The sequence below is a fragment of the Planococcus citri genome, chromosome 3, assembly GCF_950023065.1.
Source record: "Planococcus citri chromosome 3, ihPlaCitr1.1, whole genome shotgun sequence".
Classification (NCBI taxonomy): Eukaryota; Metazoa; Arthropoda; class Insecta; order Hemiptera; family Pseudococcidae; genus Planococcus; species Planococcus citri.
In genome coordinates, this window is record NC_088679.1 from 25,819,954 (window position 1) to 25,845,496 (window position 25,543).

Below are 25,543 nucleotides of genomic sequence, written 5' to 3' on the forward strand. Positions count from 1 at the left end.
GCTTTTTCACCTATAAAAATACCAAAAAACCAATACATTGATATCCTATGTTTCGCATCGCCCCCTTTTTGGGCTTATATCGAGGTGAAGGTGGATATATGAATGCTAAAATCGACTTTAGCGACCCTAAAAACCTCTATTTCGATACCCACATTGAATTTTTCGAAATTACACGTTTTGCACCCTCTCCCCAAATTGAGGGTTCATTTCGAAACTCTCTTTGGATGGTTCATTTTTCGAGGTTAAAGTGAATATGAATGCTAAAATCAACTTCATCGACCCTATGTTGAATACAGAAAATGCCTAGCAAATTAAAATATTCGGCCAAAGATCGAAGATAAAATTGTTCAAAATAATGCATTTTTAATTTTTTGGGCTTAAACTATATAATTTTGGATTCTAAATGCTTCATAACACATCTACATGTGATAAGGGACATTTTAAAAAAAATTTTAGCAAAATCGGTTCAGTAGGAGAGGCTGGCGGACTGTCACCAGATTTAACAAATTCTTTTAATATAGGTAATAATATATATATATGATATGAATATATGAATGATGATGATGATGATGATGATGATGATGATGATGATGATGATGATGATGATGATGATGATGATGATGATGATGATGATGATGATGATGATGATGATGATGATTTCACTGCTTAGCAGTCACGACATTTTGCCTTTTTAAAGCACTAGTTTTTTTTTACTGCAAAACAGTGAAAAATTACTGAATTGGTCAGTCAAAATGATTTTTTACTGACCAATTCAGTAATTTTTCACTGTTTTGCAGTAAAAAAACTACTGCTTTAAAAAGGAAAATGTCGTGACTGCTAAGCAGTGAAATTGACTGTTTCAAATTTAGAGAGTTATGCAATTTTTCCTACATTTTGAACTATGTTAATTTTTATTGATTTCTATGTTTTTTTTGTGTTTATGTATCATTTTAACGTGCTTTTAACATAAAATGCAATTACCTACCTAACGATGTTTTATGTAAGGTACAATGTTTTGGCTGCATTTTGTCAAATTTCACGAAAGTTTTATGTTAACATACCCACATTTGGTGATTTTCCCTAATTTTATTACTTTTTTGAATGTTTTACGTCATTTCAACATCTTTTCATGCATTTCAAGTGAATCTTATTGAATTTTCTGCAATTTTTGATAGGTAGCTAATTAACATTAGGTATTGTTGAGACTTTCATTTTGTGTTTCAAAGAAGTTTCAATGAACAATGATTTTGCAATTGTTACTAAAAATTCGTTAAATTTTATTGGAATTTTATTACATTTAGATTGGAAGGTAATGTTATATGTACAAGTTCATAGCGTTTTTGAGTGTTTTTACTTCATTGTAAGTTTTTAATACGTTTACATCTATCCCATCTTCATCTCGTTGGAAATAAAATACGTAAAATACTTATGTAGCCAAAAAGTGACCAGATGCAAATCCTATGAGTTATTTTTCATATAGTGAGGACCGAATTATTATTACTACAGGACAACAAAATATAAAATGATAAAAAATATACCTATACCTACATGTGCAAAAAATGTATGAAAATGAGTAAACAATTAAAATGAACAGAAAAATAGTGACAAACACTTGGTGACATGAAATCATTCTAATCAGTGAGTAAACAACAAACAAATAAGTACAGGAAATAATAGTATAATAAAGAAAATAAAACTAAAACAAACACAATGATAAAACATCAGAATGACATATTGGGTAGTTTCGAATTTGGAGAATAAGAAAAAAAACTGTTAGAGGCATCAAAACATACCTACTTTAGAATTAAGGTAGACCTACTAGGAAACTGGCTTTTCGAGTGGGATGAAGAATTCTTCGATTCTATGCAGCCAGGGTGGGGAGGGGGGTTGAAAATAGGTCCCAATCACGACAATTAGAAAGCCCGGGACAAAGGGGAAAGATTGCTCCAGACCCACGCTTTCTGGAGGGCCCGGTAAAAGAAGGGCTCGTGATGAAAGAAAACCAGTTTTTTTTTAAATTATTTCTCAAAACACGAATTTTCAAAAAGTTTTGTCCTCGCTTCGCTCGGGCTTGTTTTTTTTTCTTTTTAAAAATTGAAATCTTAAGAAATGTCATTTAACTTTTTCATTTTATTTTTTTTCAATGAGTTTCTCGCATAAAAATTATCGTTTTTTGTGCCTCTCGAAATGCAAATTTTCAAGAGCGTTCGCACTCACATGGACCTGTTTTCTTTTATTTTTCAAAATTAACATCTTAAAAAATCTTTTGAATTCTAAAATTATAAAACCCAAGAAATGAACTCCTTGCATAAAAAAACATTTTCTTTAATTCTATAATAATACAAATTTTTCAAAAGTTTTCGCCCTCGCTTCGCTCAGGCCTGGCCTCTTTTTTTTCAAAATCAACTTCCTGAAAAAAAAAACGCTTTTAGGCTTCTCAAAATCAAATTTTCAAAAACGTTCGCCCTTGCTTCACTCGGTCCAATTCGTTTCTTGTTTTGAAATTAGAAAAATCACACATGGGTCCCCAAAAATCCAAAACAGAAAATGAAAATTTTTAACAGTGATCAGTGTTATGAATACTTACGATATCAATCGTCAAAATTGATATTTTCTCCCTATGTATTGATCGACAAATTTTCAATCGAACTTGAACTCCTCCCCCTCTCAAAAAAACCTAAATAGTTTTGTCACTAGAAATGGGGCAAAATAAAAATAGGTACCTACCTACCTACGCATTAAATAAGCATCGCGAAAAAAAAAGAAATCGACTAGTTCAGATCAGGTGCCATCAAGCTGTGAACTTTTATCAGCTGTTGCATAAGCTTGTGTTTCTGTGCAAATTCATCTTCATTAAGAGAAATCATCAAATGGCTATTATACGTGACGGCATAGTTGTACAATGCATACAAAGAAGAGTTCGTATTGAATTCACATTCATGTAGATGTGATTTTTCATTCAACATGGCATTCATGTCATTTTCGTGTACAACTGGTAAACTTTTGATATCCGAGTAATATTTTTTCACTCGTTTCCTATTTATGGGAATATCCTTTGCATAAAGTAACTTGGAAGCTGGCGAATTTTTGCTCAAAAGATTATCTGAAGTTGAACAAGAATCCATGAATGCTTGAGCAATCACACTAAGACACGAATCGACCACATTTGATTTATGTATGTCAAATATGAAATCAGGATTTTTTATCAAATTTACCCAGTATCTTAAAGGTAAGCAGTTATTTTTCCAAGCATGTATGACATTAGGATCAGTTACACCATGAAGCGATGCTTGATTGTCCAAGAAATCAAATAAATATTTGATGGCCAATGGTGGCCCCTTTTCTTCAAGCTTCGCATCGAATATAGTCTCAAATAAATCATCGACAAATTTCTGCAAAATGCTTTTAGTCGCTAATAATCTGGTTAGGTAGACTTCAGAAACCAATTTATCACCACGAGTATCATTTTTACTGCTGTTACAGTTGATTTCACAGTGATCTTCAGGTTTAACCAGATGCCAAGTCTTGTGATTTGTTTCATAAGGTCGTGTGGGTGCTGTTAAAGAGTTGACGATTTTCTTTTTTATTGATTTCATTGCTCTCGTCATACCTGGTGTCTCGACTTTATTAACCCGCAGTGTGGATGCATTACTGATACTTCTGATTTTAGCTGAAATCAAGTTGAATTTGCTGAAATCAGGAATTCCATAATGATGCAAAGTATTCAGTCGTCTCCATTCGTGTTCTATTTTTGAAGTAGAATCATAATCAGATAAGGGTGTTGCGAACATTTTATCATCTATCCATTCTATTTCTGTTGATGATGAATCTGGGCGTTGACTATAAGGGATGTCGGCATAAATCACATCTATGGCTTTTTCTTTTACTTGAGATATTGTGTCACAATCCAACACCTTGACCGGTTCTTCTACAACTATTGATTTCAAACCAGTCGATAAGGCGGTTTTTAGGGAAACACTTACATGAATGGTCATCGTTTTGAAATCGCCGAAATCTTGTCGAATTATTTTATCTTCACTGAGGGAGTGTCTGGCATTGGATGTTACAGCATCAATGGGACCTTTATTCACATGTTGTTTTATGGCACAAAATAATCTATACAATGGCTCTCCGGCATTCGCTTTGAGAAATTCGTGAAGTAGGAAACTGAACCAAATGGAAAGCATTTTTTCAGCAATACCGACACCTTGTCGAAACAAAAGCTTGGGATCATTATTACCTCTGACATATTTTTCAATCAGCTGACTAATCAATGTTTTGAGGATATTGGTGCAGTATTGCATGTCATTTTGTAAAGTTATCATTATCATAGAGGCAACCTCAGTTCGTTCATTCATGGAAAAATCTGCGTGCTTTTCAAGCGTTTGAACAAACAGCAGTAGAAAAGTTTTATTGAGAAGTAATTGGTTGAACAATTTTAACCCTTGTTCTTTGTCTAATATTTCAGATGTTTCGGTAAATATAAAGCTATGGTCTTTGATACCTGAGAAAATGATATTCATCACGTAGGTATGATAGTCAACAAATGGTAATTTTCTTTCTAATTTGAAATTTGTTGTGAGATCGGTTATTTCGGTTTGTAAATCAGTAAACGCTGCTTTACACTCTTTGGCTACTCCTAACTCCAATTCATTTAGACGTTTGTACACTTTTTTCAAGTCTCGTGATTTTTTAGAAAACTTTTTACATGTGAATGCGATTATGATAAAGATTATTACAATCAATACTATTGTAGCACTACTGTATAAAATATAAGGCATCGGCTCCGGTGAGGATTTTACATTGTACTGATCAACAATCATTCGCTTCGGTGAAGATTTTGCTCTGTACTTCCCAACAATTACTTGAAACTTTGGTCCAATATGCACAGTGATATTTTGAGGCTCATCACCAATTTCATCTGATTTGCTCAAGCCACTTTGTGTTGACAGATGACAAGTGAGTCCCTGTGCTGCTAAAAATTTTATTTCACAATTGCGATTACCAACTTTTACAATAATTTCAGTTTCTCTACACACCAAATTCACATTTTCCCCCTCAATAATGAGAATTTCAGCATTACCTAAAGAAGAAGTCTTGATTTCTTCATTAGATGATTCAAATGTTGGATTAGGATACAACATGAGCTTTTTGAATTTGTTGTTGGAAGGGTTCATGGAGATATTTTGTACATTGGCAACATTATCCATTACAAATCCATAATTCAAACTGATCGGATTACTTATTTGGTTTATGGATGAGCTATCTATATCTAAAATATCAGGTGTAACACAATTCATCATTGAAGCATCCGAATCCCAAACTTCGCATTCTGACTCGTATCGTTTTGACATGTCCTCATTGTAAATGTAAAACAGTGGTTTTTGAATTGAATTCAAGTTTTTTCCTTTTAGAACTAATCTGATACCTCCTGCTGGTATACTTTTAGGTTGATTTTCATTACCGCTGCCCAATTCAAATTTATAAATAACAGGATCCTCCGTATAATTGAATTTGAATTTTCCATTGGTAAAATTTCTCCTGGGATACTTTTCAAATTTTACTTTCACATTGCAGTTCTTACTCGTGTTACATTTCATTGATTTGTTTAATGCAGGTGTGTGACACTTTATTGTACTGGAATTCCTGAAGAATACTTCACAAGCAATTTTATCAATTTTCACTTCAACAGAATCATTATCAACTATGAAATTTCCCTTGAGGGTGAGTTCAGTTCCTCCTGAAAGAGGCCCTTTTTTTGGTAATATGGATTTCATTTTTGGTACAACTAATGTGAAATTTTGTGGAGAAACGGCAGAAAGGGTTCTCATGTGAACCACAACAGGTCCTACTTTATAATCAACTTCTGGGTGTTCAATTGTTTGATTTATCCGACAGTGAATTACGTTTGGTGGTCTGTGATAATCTGATTCCACCAAAGGAACACAAGGTAGACCTGCTACAGTGATGTTACACAATATATTGTCCATTGTTGATGAACATAAATTCATCCCTTGAATTAAAATGGTAGTGTTCTCATACAAAAATGCTTGTAGAGACAGTGGCGTGAGCTTGTTTATAATTGGATACGAATTATCTATCGCTGAAGTATTGAATTTTGAATCATTTTCGACAGTAAAATTTTGTATAACTGTATTGCTGTCCCGTGATTCAACATTTCCCAGCAGTATATGTAACATTAACGCTGCCAAAGGTAGCATGGTAATTTTATCGCTTCGTTTCGAACGTACCTATTTTTATTATGTCACGTTGAAATGTTACCAGAGTTGACTGCTATTACAATTCCTGGAATTGTCTGTAATCTACGAGGTTCGGAAATGAAGTGGTAAATGAGCGTCATCGTGTTTTATCTGAAATTAAATTGAAAAATAAGGACAGTTGTGTGTGAAGCTGGCTCAGTCCTGCGCTTAATAGGTATAGTGCCTACTTAATAAATATGCACGAGAGGGTGGTAGGTTTTGCCGATTTATTGCAGTCAATGCTACTTAGCAATATTGCAGCTTATTAATTACAGCATCCGTTCTTACAACTCATTTTTTCATTAAATCAAGGGATGTTATGGAGCATCCCTCAAAAAATTTCAGCTGCTCAAACGGAGAATTGAAAAACTCACGGCAATGGGTTTCCTAAAATAACTGAAAATTCGATTTTTCATCAAGTTAGGTATGCTCTTTTTGGAGTACCTATAGGTATTGGAAAATTTGGAAATGTTCTTTGGTTTTCATGAAAGAATACCTCCTCCTTCTTTCTCTTCCATTTCCTCCCACCCTCAAAAATTTTGAAAATGGTTTCTAACCAAAAAGCATCGTTATGTCATTGATTAGGTTCAGAAAATATGTAGGTTACTTCAAGTTGAAAGTGGTCGGTTTCTAAAATTAGATGAACACTTTGCGATCCAATACTTAACTATAGGCACTCAAAGTAGGTAACCACCATAGGCATTCATAGAGTGAATCAGATTCTTGCCCAAGCGTATTCAAATAATATGTAGGTACATAAAATATTATCAATATCTTGCTCATGTCATAATATGTAGGTACATATAAAGGAAAAATAACTTACTGTTTAACTGAAAAATCTGTCGTAGAATAAGAAAATCATTTCAAATCCGCCTCAAGGCTTCAATCACTTGGAAAACAAACATTTTTCGTAAATATGCGTAACAGCAACCGCACAAGTACATACACAAGTTAGCAATGAAGCTCGAAATTTTTGAAAACCCCAGTTTTAACTAATCACTTTTTTTCTTTGAAAAGAAATATAGGTTATTCCATTCATCTGGTTTCAAGTGTTTTCATTATCTCAACTTCAACCGTTGTCATTATCTCATTTACCTCATCGCGATACCTACTTCTATGTAGCTGATTTATAATTTCAATTTTTTTTCGAAATAAAATTTATTAATAGGTACCTATCATTTCAATATCGAATAATAACAGATAAGTGATGTTGCGAATATCGTGTGCTGAATTGACTCATAGATAATTATGTAGAATCAAATGTAACGCAACACGTCCATAATTTCTCCATATTAAATTGAGTAGGTACCTAAGTACTACATAATACCTACCTATCATAATATGATTTTGTCGCTCGTGCGAGTTTTCCCATGAAAAAAGGGAATGGTTGAGGAGCTTAATAATAATTAGAGATATTGAACAAAGTCATTTCAGATATTTTTTTTACGTTTTACATTTGAAAAAAATTCAACGGGGACTAGTGAGGACTTGAAAAAAAAAAAAATATAAAAAAATGAGCTCAGAACAGAGTATAATAGAAAGTGTTGCCCTCCTTAGGTGTCGACCATTGTCGCCTAGGAGGGGTGTGAGACTTGATCAAAAAAGAGTTGAATATGACTCCTGCGGAGAAAATGGCCATGAACAAAATTGCTCTGCATAAAATTTGCAACAAGATCGAGAAACTTTCGCGTGAAAAATTTCAGATCTCCACCACCTCTCCTTTTTGGAGAACCTGCTTTTTCTGAAATTTCAATAACATTTTTCTTAGCTCCATTTTAACCAATTTTGAGAATTTTTCAGTAGGTATGTTATGTGTATCCTTAGTAGGCATCCCCACAAACATTTTCAACCCCCTCCTCTCATATTTACCCCTCGAAATAGCATTTTTTCATTTTTTTAATGCCTATTTAATTAACAATCAACATTGCGAGGTACACACAATTATGGAAACATGTTTTTTGGATGTATTTTTGGCCCCCAAAATATCACATACTTTTTTTAGAAATTTTTGCTCTGGTGCACCGTAGTAAAAAATTAGAAGAATGTGTCTTAGGGGGGGGGGGATGGGAGTTGAAATGGGAATTTTTAGAAAAATAACTAATAATGAGTAGGGTATATCGTTTTCATGGGATTCGATAGAATTCTTATGCCCGCCCTCTCGAAATACAAAATTCTCAAAAGCTGTTGCCTTCGCTCGCTCGTGCTTGCGTTTTCTTTTTTTCAAGTTGAAATGTCGTCTTTATCATTCCTCTCGAAATACTGCCCTAAAGTCAAATTAAAATAATAGATAGTGAGAAAATATATAAAAACTGAAATATCCCCCCTCCTTCCAAAATGTAATAAAGTGAAATAAAACAAAGAATACAAATTTATTCAAAATGAATACATAAAAGATCATTAATAGAAAAAAATCAACAAAACAATAAAAGACAAAAGAATTAAAAAATGACAAAAATTGTTGAAATGAACGAAAAATTTTTAAAAAGTCAAAAATAATTAGAAAAAATACTAAATGAAATGCAATGAAGAGAATGAATAACAAAAATGAAAAACAAATAAAAAAATGAAGTAATTCGTTGTAGAAATAAAACCAATAAAATGAAAACGGAAACGAAATATGTAGGTATACCAAAAAAATTTGAAAATCAACATTGAAAAACGAAAGTCCTTGAAAAGGAAAATGAAAAATTATCCTTACACCTTAGAATCTAGAAATGAGATCAATTTCTCCCTCTAAAATAAAGGTAATGAAATGAAATACATAAAACGAAGAAAAAATCAATACAAGTAAAAATGAATTAGGTACAATTAATCATAAATACATACTATGTAAATGGAAAAATAAGTCGAAAAAAGAAGAAAAGAAAAAAATAATAAAAAAGAAAAACGACAACCCCATTTTACCTGCAGGTATGGCCCCCGCCAAGCAAGGGTGCGAGCCGCAGCCCAGGGATCGGATGGTTGTTTTTCAAAAAAGATGTTTTGAATTTTCTAAAATCCAAAAAGAATTGCAGAAAAACTACATTTTTGAATTCTACTGATTTTTCAAAATGATTTATGAATTTGTGGAGAAATATAAGTACCTACAAATTACAGCCTACAGGTGCCTAATTCAATACACAATTTTGATACATTTTATACTCGTATTTGTACTACCACGGGATAGGTATCTATCCATACTTCAGGGTCGATCTCAAAAAAGAACGCCGAAGAATTTTGGCTAAATTCAGTGGGGACCTTCATTTTGAGTTGAACAGTCATCGAAAGATATCATTTTCGAAACTGAGGAAATATTTTGAAAAGCAGATTGCCCATTTTCAGAAGAGTATTGTCAATTTTAATTTTAAAAACCGAAACTTAGCTGTCAAGTTTAGGCCTATAGCTACTATTTTCCTTGATTGTTTGAAATTGACAATAATGACCAAAAAGTTGGCACCACTGCATTCCAAAATATGTGTTTTTCAATTTCAGACATGATATCTTTTTGTATTCTACGTAGCATAATTATTGCAAAACATTTGATAAAATGGGAGTCTTCGAAGCCCTAATTTTTTCTCAACTCAAAATGATGATCTCCGCTGAATTCGGTCAAAATCTTTTAAGATTAGTTTTTCTTGAGTTTTTTCGTGATCCACCATCCATTTACAGGGTTTCAGGATATGTAGCTATCTAGCTAATTATAATCTCATCATGTCTCTGCGGCCAATAAACATTACATTGCTGGAGTACCTACAAAAGATGAATAAAAATATGTACATCTCAAATCAATATAAGTAGACGAGTAAGTAACAAAAAATGAGAAAGTAGATACATATGTAAGCATGAAAAAGTAAATAGTGGAGTGGTACTAGTATATGTAGAACCCATTGATTTCAAATTCGTATCAAATATTATTCGAGCACATTGCGAGACAGTTCGTCTCATCAACAAAGGGAGAAGACAGGAATACCTACTTTCAAAAATTATTTTTTTTAAAAATTCCACCACGTTTCTCTTTCAGGCTACAAAACTTCAAAAGTACAATAAGTTCGAATTGATCCGTATGTATCTAATTAGATTTTGAAAGAGTCTTTGGTAACCTCCAAGTCCCTCATTTTGAAAATTGGATTTAAAAAGCAAAATTACGTATTTCAAAAATTTAAGGCTGACGAGAATTACCTACCTATGTAAAAAAAAAATAAGCGACGAACGCTACTTCTGATTTTTTTGTATTAGGTATGGAGGTAGTAGCGGAGCTCAGAGTTGTTCGATAAAAAAAACAACAAATCGAATGAAAAAAATAAATAAATATTCAATTTTGACGCCTCAAAATTGGACAACCAATGTACCTATTACCTACATTAAATTTTCTGAAAATTGTTGTTCGAAATCAAGGATCCTTGTGCATATGTCTTGTACGGAGTGCCAAAATCTCATTTTGAAAATGTCTCTCAAGAAGAATAGGTAGGTATTTAAAAAAAAAGTTTTTGCTGGAAATTCTCAATTTTTCAACATAATTGTAACAGTAGATTTCATTTTGACTCCATTTAGGTACCTATGTACCTATTATGCGAAATTGCGCTTTCTATGTGAAAGTTCAATTTGGAATATTGAAAAATTAAATGACTGATTTTGAATTTTTTATACATACCTTTACCTATCTACTCGTACATAGATAAGTACCTACTTATGTTCCCTTTAAAACTCCACATATGAATTCCTAGGTTTCAAGTTTTATCAGTCTACTTGCGCCCTAAAGGCTAAAAATATAGGAGAAAAATATGTAGGTACTGTTAAATAGAGAAAAAAGTGAATAAGACAAAAAGGGAAAAGAGGAAGGGGAAGAGCCCAGTGGAGGATGTCTCAGACTCTCGCTTTCATGATTATGTGTTTCTGGCACGTTGTGCACGCAACTTTTATTTTTAAAAATATTTTCACGCAAGATTTCTCATATAGAGTCAAAGGCATCTAGGTACCTCTTCTTTCTCAATTTTTCACTTTCAATTTAAAATCAAACTACGTATAATAAAATTGTTCACTACTTCCCTTCAAGTCCTACGTTGCTTTCAAGTTCAGTAACATAATATGATTAAGTATGTACCTCATCATTGGCATTCATGGATAATATATCCTCCAAAGCATTAGCAATTATTGTGAATGAAGGACGATCTTCTGGCATGTAACTCCAACATTTGTGTATTAGACTATACCTGCCATTATAAACAAAAAAAAAAGTTGATTTAAAAAAAACCAAGTAGGTACATACCAGAATTAGACAATCAGGAGTACAAAAAAGAGGTACATACAACTCATCTGAGCAGTTAGGGGGTTTTTCCATTCTGTACCCTGATTCTAAAGCCGGTAATAATTTTCCTAAACCTGAAAATAAAGGATATGGTGTTGCTCCCAAAGTTAGAATTTCCCAAAGCAGTATACCGTATGACCATCTGTAAATTTAAAAATGCCATTTTCAAAACCATTCAAAAAAATCACCTTTAGTAGGAAAAATTCCAAGTTTTATTTTAATTGATAGGTATATTTTGCATGTTCAACTGACACATCAGATTGAGTTGAGTAATAGCCATGACCAAGTGCTTCAGGAGCCATCCATTTCACTGGTAATCTGCCTTTTGTTTCTTTCCGATAGTAGTCTTTATCTCGAATATCCCTTGCAAGACCAAAGTCCGCCACTTTCATTATGTAATCCTTGGATACTAGAACATTTCGTGCAGCAAGATCACGGTGCACACACTAAAAAAAAATATTGTTTTCTGGTAGGAATACAGTATACACTCCCATCATGCACGTAAAAAGTTGACTTAGAATGAAACAGATGTAGAATTAGCCAAATTGGGAACATACTTTTTTGGAGGCCAAATATTCCATTCCATTTGCTATTTGTTGAGCAAACACCAACAAAGTTTTCTTAGTTAAATTGCTCAATTTGAGCTCACTCTTAATAAAGGGGAGATGATTACGAAGAAAGTCATGTAAATTTCCATGTGGAGCAAATTCAGTTATGATAAGTAATTCCCCATTCTTGGTGCAACACCCCAACATTGTTAGAACATTGACATGTGCACCAATCAGTTTCATTATTTCCATTTCAGTTACTAAATCAATCATGTCTTCATCAGAGTGATCATCTATAAGTAAAGTATATTACTTTTATAAAAAATCAAAACTCACAAGTTGGGTACATTTTTTTACCTATACCTTTCAACATCTTCACAGCAACAGTGGTAACAATGGTTCTCTGCAAGATTCCTAATGCCTCTGCTAGAACCACTTTTCCAAATTCTCCTTCTCCTAAACCATGTCCAAAAGATAAATTCTCTCTTGGAAACTCCCATTTTTCATCATATGGCACAAAATATTCGGTCTTTGATGATGTTCCATCTACAATTCTTGAATCTTCAGCAGGAACAATTGAAATATTGGGTAATTTCTAAAATGAAAAAACACAACAGTATGTGTAGAGTAGGTACCTACCTATTAACCTCTAGTAATTGAGGACTTTAATTATAGTTTTGAAATTGCTTACCAACGTATTTGACATATCTTCATCCAATTCTATCTGGTGTTCAATAATGACCTGCTTAATATGTTGCCTCAAAGATATAGATTCCATGCACATTTTGTTTATACGTTGTTGTGCTTCAACCAACGCTTGTGAATTTTTCGCATATTTTTTAGAAAACTTTCTACATGTGAATGCGATTATGATCAAGATTGGTATTGTAATCAATACTATTATACCACCACCATATATAATATAAGGCATCAAATTCCATGAGGATTTATCATTGTACTTCTCAACAATCATTGGTTCCTGAGAGGATGTTATATTGTACTTCTCAACAATCGTCGACGTCCGTGAACATTTTATCATTGTACTTCCCAACAATCACTTCAAACTTCGGTCCAATATGTACAGTGACGTTTAGAGGGTCATCACCAATTTCATCTGATTTGCTTAAGCCATTTTTTTTTTTTTTTTTTTTTTTAAAAAAAGGGTTTATTTTGAATAATATTTACATCTTATAATTACTTATCCCTGCGGTGAGGGGGCGGGGCCTAAGCCCCGCCCCTTCCGCAGAGATAATACCAGTACAATCTTAAGTTTAATGGGAGGGTGATGTATATTCTAATACTAAATTACAAACTTAATACTAAAATTTAGCTATAAAGACTATGTACAACTTAAACTAAGCCAAGATTAGGAGTGTTTCAATTTTGCTTAAAACTAGGAGGGGAAGGGGACGGTTCGGCCACCCAGTGGTCCTGGAGCCGCAGTGAGTGGGGGCCCCAGTTTTGGTTGGGACTGCTGACCCACCCCCCCAGCACCAGGCCAAAGGCCCGGAGCTCCTAGGCAGTATCCCAGAATCGCTCCCACCACTTCGGGGTTGAGGGAGTGGTCACCCTAGGATGTAGCCCATTCCCCCCTTCCGCGGATTTGGAGCGACCCCCGACCCGTCTCCCATTTTGGGGTAGGCCTAGGAGGTCTCCGGGCACCACTGTACCCTTAACTACCTCAGAAAGAGATCTCCTAGAGTAGGATTGTCCAAAAGGATATTATTTCTGATGTGTGAAAGTGGGAACACTCGGTCCTACCTTACATAGTGGATAACGTTGGAGTAGTTTTGAATGCTGAGAATGGACACATACCATAGGTTTCTTCCATCCTTCAGCTTAGGGTAGTGCTACAATAATATACATACATTGTACTATATAGATAAAATTAAATTAAATAAGATATATTTGGGGAGAATATTTACTTTATTACATTGTTATATAATCTATTTACAAGTGCTATCAATTCGTTTTAGAGCGGGTGTTAGGGGAGGTCCAGTTACATACCTTGATATTGATAGGTATCTCCCTGAACTCTCTTACGATGATTGGCCGTACCTGGCCCCAGTCAAGCTGGTCCAGCCCACATCCAATCCGTGGGATAGCGAGTTTTTTTATTTTTCTTCTGGTACATTCCCTGGCAAGATTTTGGATGCCAAGGGAGAAGTCCTTATATGTTGGTTTGTCGTAGTAATGGATTTTTGTGACGACACAGAATATTATATAATGTCCCTGGCTCACTGTTCCTTCGACTTTCCGCTTTAGAGTTGCCACTTCCCCCACATTGTGTGGTTGGGTCAGTAGCATCTCTCTGCCTCCAAAGTGGCGGACAAAGTCCCTCGCTATCCCAGCGGACATTCTGAGGTCTTGGCTGACACAGTGTGCCAGTGCAAAGGAGGGTCCCTGAAGAAATATGTCTTCATTGGCTTCCTCCAGCGTGAGTAGGCCGTTGGACTCAACTGCTGTTAAAGCCATATTTCCCAAGCTTCTTCTCCTCATTGCTTCTGCAGCAGAGGTGATGAGTCTGGTCTCGACATCACGAGGTGTTGGTTCGTGCATGTCAAGATATTGTTCGTATGGGAGAAGATCCCCCACACTAGCAGCACTGACTGGGGCGTAGAAGCGCTCTTGGATTCCACGAAGCACCAGGTATTGCATAGCAGGTATGTAGACATGGTCACTGAATATCAGGGAGTATGGATGATCCAGGCCTCCTTGAGTGAGCAACTGTCTCTGGGCTGTTGAGATTATCCTCCTGGGTTCAGCCTCCTTTGAGGCCTCTTCCCAGTGCTGGTATGCCACAGAAGTGGAGAGCTCAGTGCTACTCTTTCTGGGAGTTGGGGGGAAGGTGGTCCTTAGGAATATTATTCGTCGGTTTACATCCTCCAAGATGTGTCGGTTTACATATGGTCCCATTGGTGTGTAGTTTGATGGAGGTTTTTTGATGCCCAGCTTCCCACCAATGGAGAAAGTTGAATGATCTTGTTTTGGTGTTTCCTCAGCTACAGAGCCTGGAGTCACCCCTCCATGCATGAACTGTATTCTGTTTTTGTGACTCTCAAAGGCGTCTGCTACCTGCTTAGCTTTCAGCGATGTTTTGTTCAAGTTGATTGGTGGATGCACCTTGCTGATAGGTACCTGGATCAGATTTGGAGAGCACTGGACCTCAAAGCTACTTGTGTAGTCCATTCTATGTTGGTGAGCTGTTGGTGTGAGGGTTAACGGTGAGAAGTTGCAGGGTTGAAAGCCTGGGCTGTTCCAACCATTGTACACTGGTATTGATGTGCTGTGCCCCTCAACTGGACTGGAGTGTACAACAGGAATATTATATCTCCCTGTTCCCAGTGTTGTGCTAATGTTGTGTGCAGGGGGGCTTTTACAGTTTCGGATGACAGGGCCATGTTGGGCAGTAGTTGTTGATGTTGTTGTAGTTGTGTTGGCAGGAGAATACAGTACATTGTGCTCAGGGTGTGGCATTGCTGTAGTATGTTGGAAAAGGGAGTTGGATACCATGATTCTCTTCCTAGGGGATGAGGTTGGTGAAGAAAGTGGGCCAAGTATGTGGTCTGTTTGCTGCAGGATTGGGTTGATAGGTTGCACCATTGGACTGAATTTGGGTAGGTTAATTGCTGTGAAGTTTCTCCTTGCAGCTAGCCATTCGTTTTCGAACCCTGGTGAATGATGCTGGTCACCTCCTTGTGAGGCCTCCGAACTAATACAGGATTCAGTTGAATGTTGTGTGACTGGGCTGCTGCAGACCTCTTGGTTCCTCTTGAGTAGCTCGCTAGCTATCAGCACTGTTCTAGGCACAAGCTTCAGTGCTGATGGTGAGTAGGTAGGTAAGCTTGTTACTCCGTTGTTTTTGTTGGTGGTTTCTGGTACTTGTGTTAGTTGTGTTTGGAGTATAGAGACTGGTGATGGTGACTGCGGGTGCATTGGTATTGGTGTGCTGGTGATACTGGTAGTAGGAGGTAGTTCTTGGAGACTATATAGTGTGGTTAAAGGTGATGGATCATCCACATCTGACGTTCCCTCAGTATCTGTGGTAGATTTGTCAGCTATAACTTTAATGGAGTCCTGGATGTGAAAGAGTTCTTTGATGAGTTGATTCAGATTTTGTAAGTTGGTGGGAGTGACATCAAGCATTTCTACTGGGTACCGTTCCCTGATCTCAGCAATTTGGGTATTTGTACATTCAGTGATGAGGTGTTGTGGACTTTGTAGATTACCGCATACACAGAGGTTACTCCTTATTATCTTGAATCTCTTCAAGTAATCGGCGAAGAAACCATGGCCTGTGAGGGCCTGGGTTAGGAAGAAGCTTGGTTTGAGATGTGCGCAGCTACCTTCCATTCTCTCAGCTATATCAGGAATCCATTCATAAGTGACTCTTCCAGTTGTAGCCAGATCCCAGCGGCTCTGCCACATCTGGTATGCCATTGAGGTGAGTTCATTATCCAGCTGACGCCTTGAGAATGATCTGTTTTGCATTATGTAGGCATTCTTGGTCCTATTGGAATCTTTGTGCAGTAAGGTAATGGGTCCTGTGTCTAGGTTTGGAGCTTGAGTGCGATACCCTATGTCAGCAGCTCTTCTAAGGGCCATTTTTGCTATTGCCAGGTCAAGTGGGAGCATCCCAGCAATAACAGAGGCTGCAGTATCAGACACTGTCCGATAAGCTGAGATAATCTTCAGGTTTGTTGCTCTCTGAGTTTTACGGATTTTTTCTAGAACGCATGTGTACTTCAGGGCTGGCAGCGTGATTGCTGACCCATAATACCAGAGTGAGTTGATCAGCCCCTGCGCCATGATTTTCCTTGCTTCATAACCATAGCCATAGGTGCGTCCAAACAATCTATTTATAATGTTGAGTGACAGTTGAGATTTCTTGTGTATGTTAGTGAAGTGTGGTATAAAGGTGAGTTTTTGATCAATTATCACTCCAAGGTATTTGATTTCCCTAGAGTCCTTGTGCTGTTAAAAAGTTTATTTCACAACTCCGATTACCAACTTTTACAATAATTTCAGATTCTCTACAAACCAAATTCACATTTTCCCCTTCAATAATGAGAATTTCATCATTGCCTATAGAAGAAGTCTTGATTTCTTCATTAGATGATTCAAACGTTGGATTCGGGTACAACATGAGCCTTGTAAAGCTTTTGTGCGAAGTGTTCATGGAGATATTTTGTACATGAGCAACATTATCCATTACAAATCCATAATTCAACCTGATTGGATTACTTTTGTTAACGGGTGAGCTATCTATATCTAAAATAGCAGGTGTCCAACACATCATTCCAGCACCCGAACTCCAAACTTGGCATTCTGACTCATATCGTTTCGTCATGGCCTCATTGTAAATGTAAAACAGTGGTTTTTGAATTGAATCAAAGTTTTTTCCGAGTATATCTAGTCGGATACCTCCTGCTGGTATACTTTTAGGTGGTTGAGTGTCAAATCTATAAATGTTCGGGTCCTCTGAATAGTTGAATTTGAATTTTCCGTTTCCAAAATTTGCGCTAGGATACTTTTTAAATGTTACACTCACATTACAGTCCTTGCTCATATAACAGTTCATTGATTTGTGTAATGCAGGTGTACGACACTTCATTAGACTGGAATTCCTGAAGAATACTTCACAAGCAATTTTATCAATATTAACTTCAACAGAACCATCATCAATGAAATTTCCCTCGAGAGTGAGGTCAGTTCCTCCTGAAAGAGGCCCTTTTTTTGGTAATGTGGATATAATTTTTGGCACAACTAATGTGAAATTCTGTGAAGAAGTAGCAGATAAGTTTTCCATGTGAACCACAACAGATCCTACTATATCATCAAATTCTGGATATTCCATTGTTTGGTTCATCTGGCACTGAATTACTGTTGGTGGTTTGTAAAAGTGTGATTTCACCATAGGAATACAAGGTACACCAGCTACAGTGATGTTACACATGTTGCTCAATGTTGATGAAGATGAACATTTTATCCCTTGAATTAAAATGGTAGTGTTCTCATACCAAAATGCTTGTAGAGGCGGTTCGAGCTTGTTTATAATTGGATCAGCCTTATCTATCGCTGAAGTATTGAATTTTGAATCATTCTGGCCAGTAAAATTTTGTATAATTGTATTGCTGTCCAGTGATTCAACATTTCCCAGAACCATGTGTAAAATTAACGCTGCCAAAGGTAGCATGGTAATTTTATCGCTTCGTTTCGAACGTACCTACCTATTTTTATTATGTCACGTTGAAATGTTACCCGAATTTACTGCCATTAGAATTCCAGGAATTGGCTGTGATACATTATGAGGTCCGGAAATGAAATGGTAAATGAAGGGGACTGCGTTTTATCTGAAATTAAATTAAAAAATAAGAGCAGTTGTTAGTGAAGCTGGCTCAGTCCTGCGCTTAATAGGTATAGTACATAATAAATATGCACGAGAGGGTGATAGGTTTGCCAATTCATTGCAGTCAATACTACTTAGCAATATTGCAGCTTTTCAATTGCAGCATCCATTTTTAGAACTTATTTTTTCACTAAATCAAGAAATTTCAGCTGCTCAAACAAAAAATTGAGAACCCCACGGCAATGGGTTTCCTATAACTAAAAATTCGATTTTTTTTCATCATGTTATACTGTTTTTGGATTACCTATAGGTATTGGAAAATTTGAAAATGTTCTTTGGTTTTCATAAAAGAATACCTCCTCCTTTTTTCTCTTCCCTTTCCTCCCCACCCTCAAAAAGTTTGAAAATGGTTTCTAACCAAAAAGCATCGTTATGTCATTAATTAGGTGCAGAAAATACGTATTTAGGTTGCTTTCAAGTTGAATGTGGTCAGCTTATAAAATTTGATGGACCCTTTGCGATCCCAATAGGTAACCAGTTAACCACCATAGGTATTCATAGAGTGAATCAGATTCTTGCTCAAACGTATTCAAATAATATGTAGGAACATAAATATTATCAATCTCTTGCACATGTCATAATATGTAAAAAGGGAAAAAAAACTTACCTATTGTTTAACTGAAAAATCTGTCATAGAATGAGAAAATCATTTCAATCCGCCACATGGCTTCAATCACTTGGAAAACAAACTTTTTTCGTAAATATGCGTAACATGCGACCGCACAAGTACATACACAAGTTAGCAATGAACCTCAAAATTTTTGAAAACCCCAGTTTTAACGAATCACTTTTCTTCTTAGAAATAAAACATAGGTTATTCCATTCATCTGGTTTCAAGTGTTTTCATTATCTCAACTTCAACCGTTGTCATTAAGTCATTTACCCCATCACGATATCTACTTCTGGCTGATTTTTTCATAATTTAATTTTTTTTGCGAAATAAAATTTATTATTAAGTACCTATCATTTTAGTATCAAATAATTACTGATAAGTGATGTTGCGAATATCGTGTACAGAATTGACTCATAGATAACTATGTAGAATCAAAAATGTAACGCAACACGTCCATAAATTCTCCATATTAAATTGAGTAAGTACATAATACCTATCATGATTTGTCACTTGTGCGAGTTTTCCCATGAAAAAAGCGAATAGTTTGAGGAGCTTAATAATAATTAAGTAAGTACCTTGTATTGAGTAAAATCGTTTTAAATCATTTTTTTTTACGTTTTAGGTACTTACATTAAAACAATTTCAACAGTGAGGACTCGTCAAAAAAAAAATGTAGTACCTAAGCTTAGTACTGTACTGAGAAGGGGTGTGAGACTTCACCAAAAATGATTCAAATATGGCTTTTGCGAGGAAAATGATGATGAACAAAATTACTCCGCTTAAAATTCGCAACAAAAATAGTTCGGCATATGACAATAGGAGTAATTGTACCCCCCCCCCCCGCCGATCTTCCGGTACAACTTTTTTCTTAAAGGGGACATCCTAAGGAACATTTTAAAGCAAACTTGCCCAAAAAAAAATTTAGCCTTACTTACAAAATGGCGGCCATTTTGATTGGCAGGTCGGCCGAAATCGCAGATTTTGCGTTTCAACATAGGACTTGCACGAAATTTTTCAAACCTTACAAAGGTAGATCCGAAAGATCATGCAAAAATTTATATCACCTATCAAAATTTCAAGTGCTAAAGCGCGTTTTTCGGTTTTTGGAGAATTTTTGAAAATCCAATACAGATCAAAAATCAGGAAAAAAATCAAAATTTTACTAAATTGACCAAGAAAGCTGAAATTTGGGATTTACCCTATTTTCGACATGCCAAATCGATTGGAAACGGTTTCAACCCGTTTTGAGCAGATCTGGAGCCTCCAGCAGATTTTTGAAACTCGAAATTCCCACAAAATATGCCATCAAATTGGAGTTGTAAAGCTGAAATTTATTTTAAAAACTAAATTCAATACGTTACGAAGTACTACAGGTGAATTTCAAGTCGTTTTGAAGCCTCCAGCGACTTTTTGAAAATTCCTGAAGCCTCCAGCAGATTTTTGAAACTTGAAATTCCCGCAACATTAATTTAAATCAAATGAAGTTGGCAAGCTGAAATTTACTTTGCAGATTACATGGGGGTTTCAAATGGTTTTGAAGCTTCCAGCTACTTTTAGGAAATGTCAGTTTTCCAAAAAAAAAAAACGCCATACAACCTATCAAAAAGTCGCTGGAGGCTCTAAAACGACTTAAAATCCACCAGCAGTCAACTTCGTAGCGTATTGAAATTAGTTTGCAGAATGAATTTCGACTCTCCATCTCAGTTTGATGAAGTTTTGGGGAAATTTCAAGTTTCAAAAATCTACTGGAGGCTCCAGTAATTTTCAAAGAAGTCGCTGGAGGCTCTAAAATGACTTGAACCCACCTGAAGTCGTCTTTGGGGGGTGTTAAAATTGGAGTGTAGAGTAAATTTCAGCTTTCCACCTCCATTTGATGAAATTTTGTGAAAATTTAAAGTTTCAAAAATCTTGTGGAGACTCCAGTAATTTTCAAAAAATTGCTGGAGGCTCTCAAATTAGCTGAACCCACCTGAAGTCGTCTTCGGGGGGTGTTAAAATTGGAGTGCAGAGCAAATTTTGACTTTCTATCTCCGTTTGATGAAATTTTGGGGAAATTTCAATTTTCAAAAATCTACTGGAGGCTCCAGTAATTTTCAAAAAGTTGCTGGAGTCTCCAAAACGACTTAAAGTCTACCTGTAGTTGACTTCGTAGCGTATTGAAATTAGTATGCAGAATGAATTTCGGGTTTCCATCTCCATTTCGATGAAATTTTGTGGGAATTTCGAGTTTCAAAAATCTGCTGGAGGCTCCAGATCTGCTCAAAACGGGTTGAAACCGTTTCCAATCGATTTGGCATGTCGAAAATGAGGTATATCTCAAATTTCAGCTTTCTTGGTCAATTTAGTAAAATTTTGATTTTTTCCCTCATTTTTGGTCTAAATTGGATTTTCAAAAATTCACCAAAAATCGAAAAACGCGCTTTAGCACTTGAAATTTTGATAGGTGATATAAATTTTTGCATGATCTTTCGATCTACCTTTGTAAGGTTTGAAAAATTTCGTGCAAGTCCTATGTTGAAACGCAAAATCTGCGATTTCGGCTGACCCGTCAATCAAAATGGCCGCCATTTTGTAAGTGAGGCCAACTTTTTTTTGGGCAAGTTTGCTTTAAAATGTTCCTTAGGATGTACCCTTTAAGAAAAAAGTTGTCCCGGAGGATCGGCGGGCGGGGGGCAATTACTCCTATTGTCATATGCCGGACTAAAAAGGTTCTAATATTTTTTCATGTTGACAAATTGTTACACAGTTTAATGTTCTGGAATGTCGGGGTGTAATAATCTTGTATGTGGTTATAAGCACCCACAAAAAAAACTGAAAAGTTGAAGAGTACCTACCTGGTTAAATGTGTGTTCCATTCAAAAATTGCGTTTGCTTAACCGGGGATTGGAAGAAAAAGAGAAATTATGTACTTACTTGTGGAGCGTATGGAGCTACTTCATGCAAAGGCACTACCTATGTACCTAATATGCATTGTTTGGGAGGCCGAGGGAAGTTCTTGAAATGCAGATTTTCAAAAACTTTCATCCTCGCTTCCCTCGCCCTCTGACTAATTTGTTTCTCATTTTACCATTGAAAAATGTTACATTTGATACCTCCAAAAATCCAAAGAAGGAAAATGGAAATTTTTAGTCATATGAATATTATATCGAATGTCAAAATGGTATTTTCCCAATATTAGTAGTTTCGTCCCTAGAGATGGGATCAAATTTGATATATTTGCCCCGACCCGCGTCGGCTCTCATCGCCGGACTTGGCAGAAAAAGTTTCATCTCGTTGATTATAGAAAAATCAGATTAAGTATCAGTAAGTTGGATATATGTAAATTAATATACTTGATGATTGTTCTTCAAATTAATGTAAGGTGATGTGATTTCATCTACCTACCAATCAAGTCGAACTAAAAAACGATAGGTGTTTTGAAAACTTGTCTTCTGCAAAGAATAGTAGATATGTTATGCAATTTTTCCTACATTTTGCTTGATTTCGACGAAATTTCTTCTGTTTATCAGTTTACTCGTGTAACTATGTTAATTTTTATTGATTTCTATGTTTTTTTGTGTGTTTATGTATCATTTTAACGTGCTTTTAACATAAAATGCAATTACCTAACGATGTTTTATGTAAGGTACAATGTTTTGGCTGCATTTTGTCAAATTTCACGAAAGTTTATTACGTCATTTCAACATCTTTTCATGCATTTCAAGTGAATCTTATAGAATTTTCTGCAATTTCTGATATGTAGGTAGCTAATTAACATTAGGTATTGTTGAGACTTTCATTTAGTGTTTCAAAGAAGTTTCAATAATGTTGCAATTGTTACTAAAAATTCGTTAAAATTTATTGCAATTTTATCACATTTAGATTAGAAGGTAATGTTAAGTATTTATGTACAAGTTTATAGCGTTTTTGAGCGTTTTTACCTCATTTTAAGTTTTTAACACGTTTACATCCATCCCATTTTCATCTGATGGGAAATAAAATAGGTACGTAAAATACTTAGCCAAAAAGTGATCAGATCGGATGCAAATCCTGTGAGTTTTTTTTTATATAGTGAGGACTTAATTATTATTAATACAGGACAACAAAATATAAAATGATAAAAAATACATACCTACATGTACAAAAAATATATGTAAATGAGTAAACAATTGAACTGAACGGAAAAATAGTGACAAACACTTAGTGACATGAAATCAATAAATACCTAATCGGTGAGTAAACAACAAACAAATACAGGTAAATAATATAATAAAGAAATGAAAACTAAAATTAAAAAATGACAAAACATCAGAATGACATTGGGTACCTAATTTGAAATTTGGAGAATACGGTCAGAGGCATCAAACCATACCCGCAATACCTACATACATACTTTAGAATTAAGGCAGGCCTACTAGGAAACTGAATGAATGTTGTTTTTTATAAGATGAACAACTCTTCGACTCTATGCATCCAGGGTGAGGGGTTGAAAATAGGTCCAAATCCCGACAGTCAAGAAGGGGACAAAGGGGAAAGATTGCTCCGGACCCACGCTTTCTGGAGGGCCCGGTAAAAGAAGGGACTGTGATGAAATAAAACCAGTTTTTTTTTCTCAAAACATAAATCTGGAAAGTTTTGTCCTCGCTTCGCTCGGGCTCTTTTTTTTTTCTTTTTAAAAACTAGGGGGCTCTGCCCCCTGGCCGCTTCGCGGCCCAACCCCCGACTCGTTCCTCGGGCTGCGCCCTCGGAACTTCGCTTGGGGGGCTCCGCCCCCCAAACCCCCCCTCATGGCCCGTCAACCATTCCTATCTGCGTGATAGAAGAAAACTTCTGGAAAAAATTGATATTTCATATTTTTTGGTACTTGAGCTTTAAAATCTTGTTTTCTATTGCACTGATAACTTTCTAACTTACTCTATCTTGTACAGAACTTAACCTTGATCGTCTTCCATACCCAAAACACGTATGTCCTTATTCAACATTTCGAGTAAATTTGTAGGTAGATATGTAGGTACTTATTTTAAATACGAAAAACAATTCTTTCCAAGAGTTTTACAAATTTTAGTTTTTATAACTTTTTTTCTATCGCATGGATAACTTTTTAAGCTACTCCATCTCGTAGAGAATTTTACGTAGATTATTTTCCTTACCTCAAACACCTATGTTCTCACTCAAAATTTTGTTTAAATTGTATTTTTTTTAAATAACACGTTTCTCAGCCCCATTTCAACAGATTTTGAAAATTTTTTAGTACGTCATGTATATCTTTATAAGGTTTCCCCACAAAAATTTTCAACCCCCTCCCATCATTATTTAACCCTTGAGATGGAGTTTTTTTCATTTTTTATGCATATCAGGAATCAAGATTGCGAGGTACAGTTTTAGAAACGCGTTTTCTGGATGTAATTTTGACCCCCAAACGTCATGTACTTTTTTCGACATTTTTTCAATGGTGCGGCGTGCTGAAAAGTTGGAAAAATGTGTCTTAGTGGGGGGGGGGGGGGCGAAATGGGAATTTTGGCAAATATAAATATCAATGAGTAGGGTGTCGTTTTCTTATGATTCGGTACCGCTGGGCACGAATATGACGTCAGATTTTGTTTTACACTCACACAGCCCCTCCGGAGCCCTAAGCCCCCTTCAATTTTTAATATTTTTAAAAATAAACTTACTTTAATGATTTTAGTCTCGTTTTCTTATGATTCGATACCGCTGAGCACGAAAATGACGTCAGATTTTCTGCTGCACTCACATAGCCCCTGGGAAGCCATCAGCCTTAGTGATGTTATGAGCATATGCTCACCGAGCAAATTCGCGAAATATGTGTGAAGAAAAAAGCATGTGACATATCAAAATACACGCCACAGGTCGCTATTAATGAATAAACTGATAAAAACGCTATCAACTCAACTCACCTCCTCGAAGTCAGAAAATGAAATGATTTGAGCCGTTTTTAATTTTATTCCATAACAATTTCTCGGTAAAGACTGAAAAGTGATGAATTTTGGTTTCATTTGATTCCCAACGTTTAAAATATTTGAAAAAGTTGTCCTTTACTCCAGAAAGTTCTGCTGTTTTCCTCTTTTTTACATGACATCCTGTTTGTTTGACACTTTGTAGTCTACTAACTTCTTCTATTTTTTTAATCATGAAACAAAATTTGAGACACTCCCTTCTGAAAAATATTGAAGTACCTATTCTTAAGAGGAAATGATTTGTTTTTTCATATTTTAAATAACAATTTTTGTACTTCCCATTTATTCTTTTTTTTCTTCTTATCATTTTTTTTTACATATGAATTTCTAAAAATTTTTTGTCAAGTGATGATGAAATCAAAGTAAGTTTATTTTTCAAATATTAAAAATTGAGGGGGGCTTAGGGCTCCGGAGGGGCTGTGTGAGTGTAAAACAAAATCTGACGTCATATTCGTGCCCAGCGGTACCGAATCAT

General features: G+C 35.6%; 2 protein-coding genes across 2 annotated transcripts; both read right to left on the minus strand.

The window, feature by feature from the left end:
• Positions 1–1,626: 1,626 nt before the first annotated feature.
• Positions 1,627–5,768, minus strand: LOC135841116 (plexin-A1-like). Its single transcript, XM_065357928.1, has one exon. It carries the CDS (start codon positions 5,598–5,600, stop codon positions 2,772–2,774), a length of 2,829 nt encoding a protein of 942 aa, XP_065214000.1. The 5' UTR covers positions 5,601–5,768; the 3' UTR covers positions 1,627–2,771.
• Positions 5,769–8,785: 3,017 nt separating this feature from the next.
• On the minus strand, positions 8,786–13,165 carry LOC135839573 (fibroblast growth factor receptor homolog 1-like). The gene is made up of 6 exons (XM_065355660.1): positions 12,456–13,165; positions 12,102–12,385; positions 11,797–11,990; positions 11,546–11,686; positions 11,341–11,449; positions 8,786–9,989 (listed from the first exon to the last, which is right to left on the minus strand). The coding sequence occupies exons 1-6, from the start codon at positions 12,463–12,465 to the stop codon at positions 9,930–9,932; spliced, it is 798 nt and encodes a 265-aa protein (XP_065211732.1). The 5' UTR covers positions 12,466–13,165; the 3' UTR covers positions 8,786–9,929.
• Positions 13,166–25,543: the final 12,378 nt, after the last annotated feature.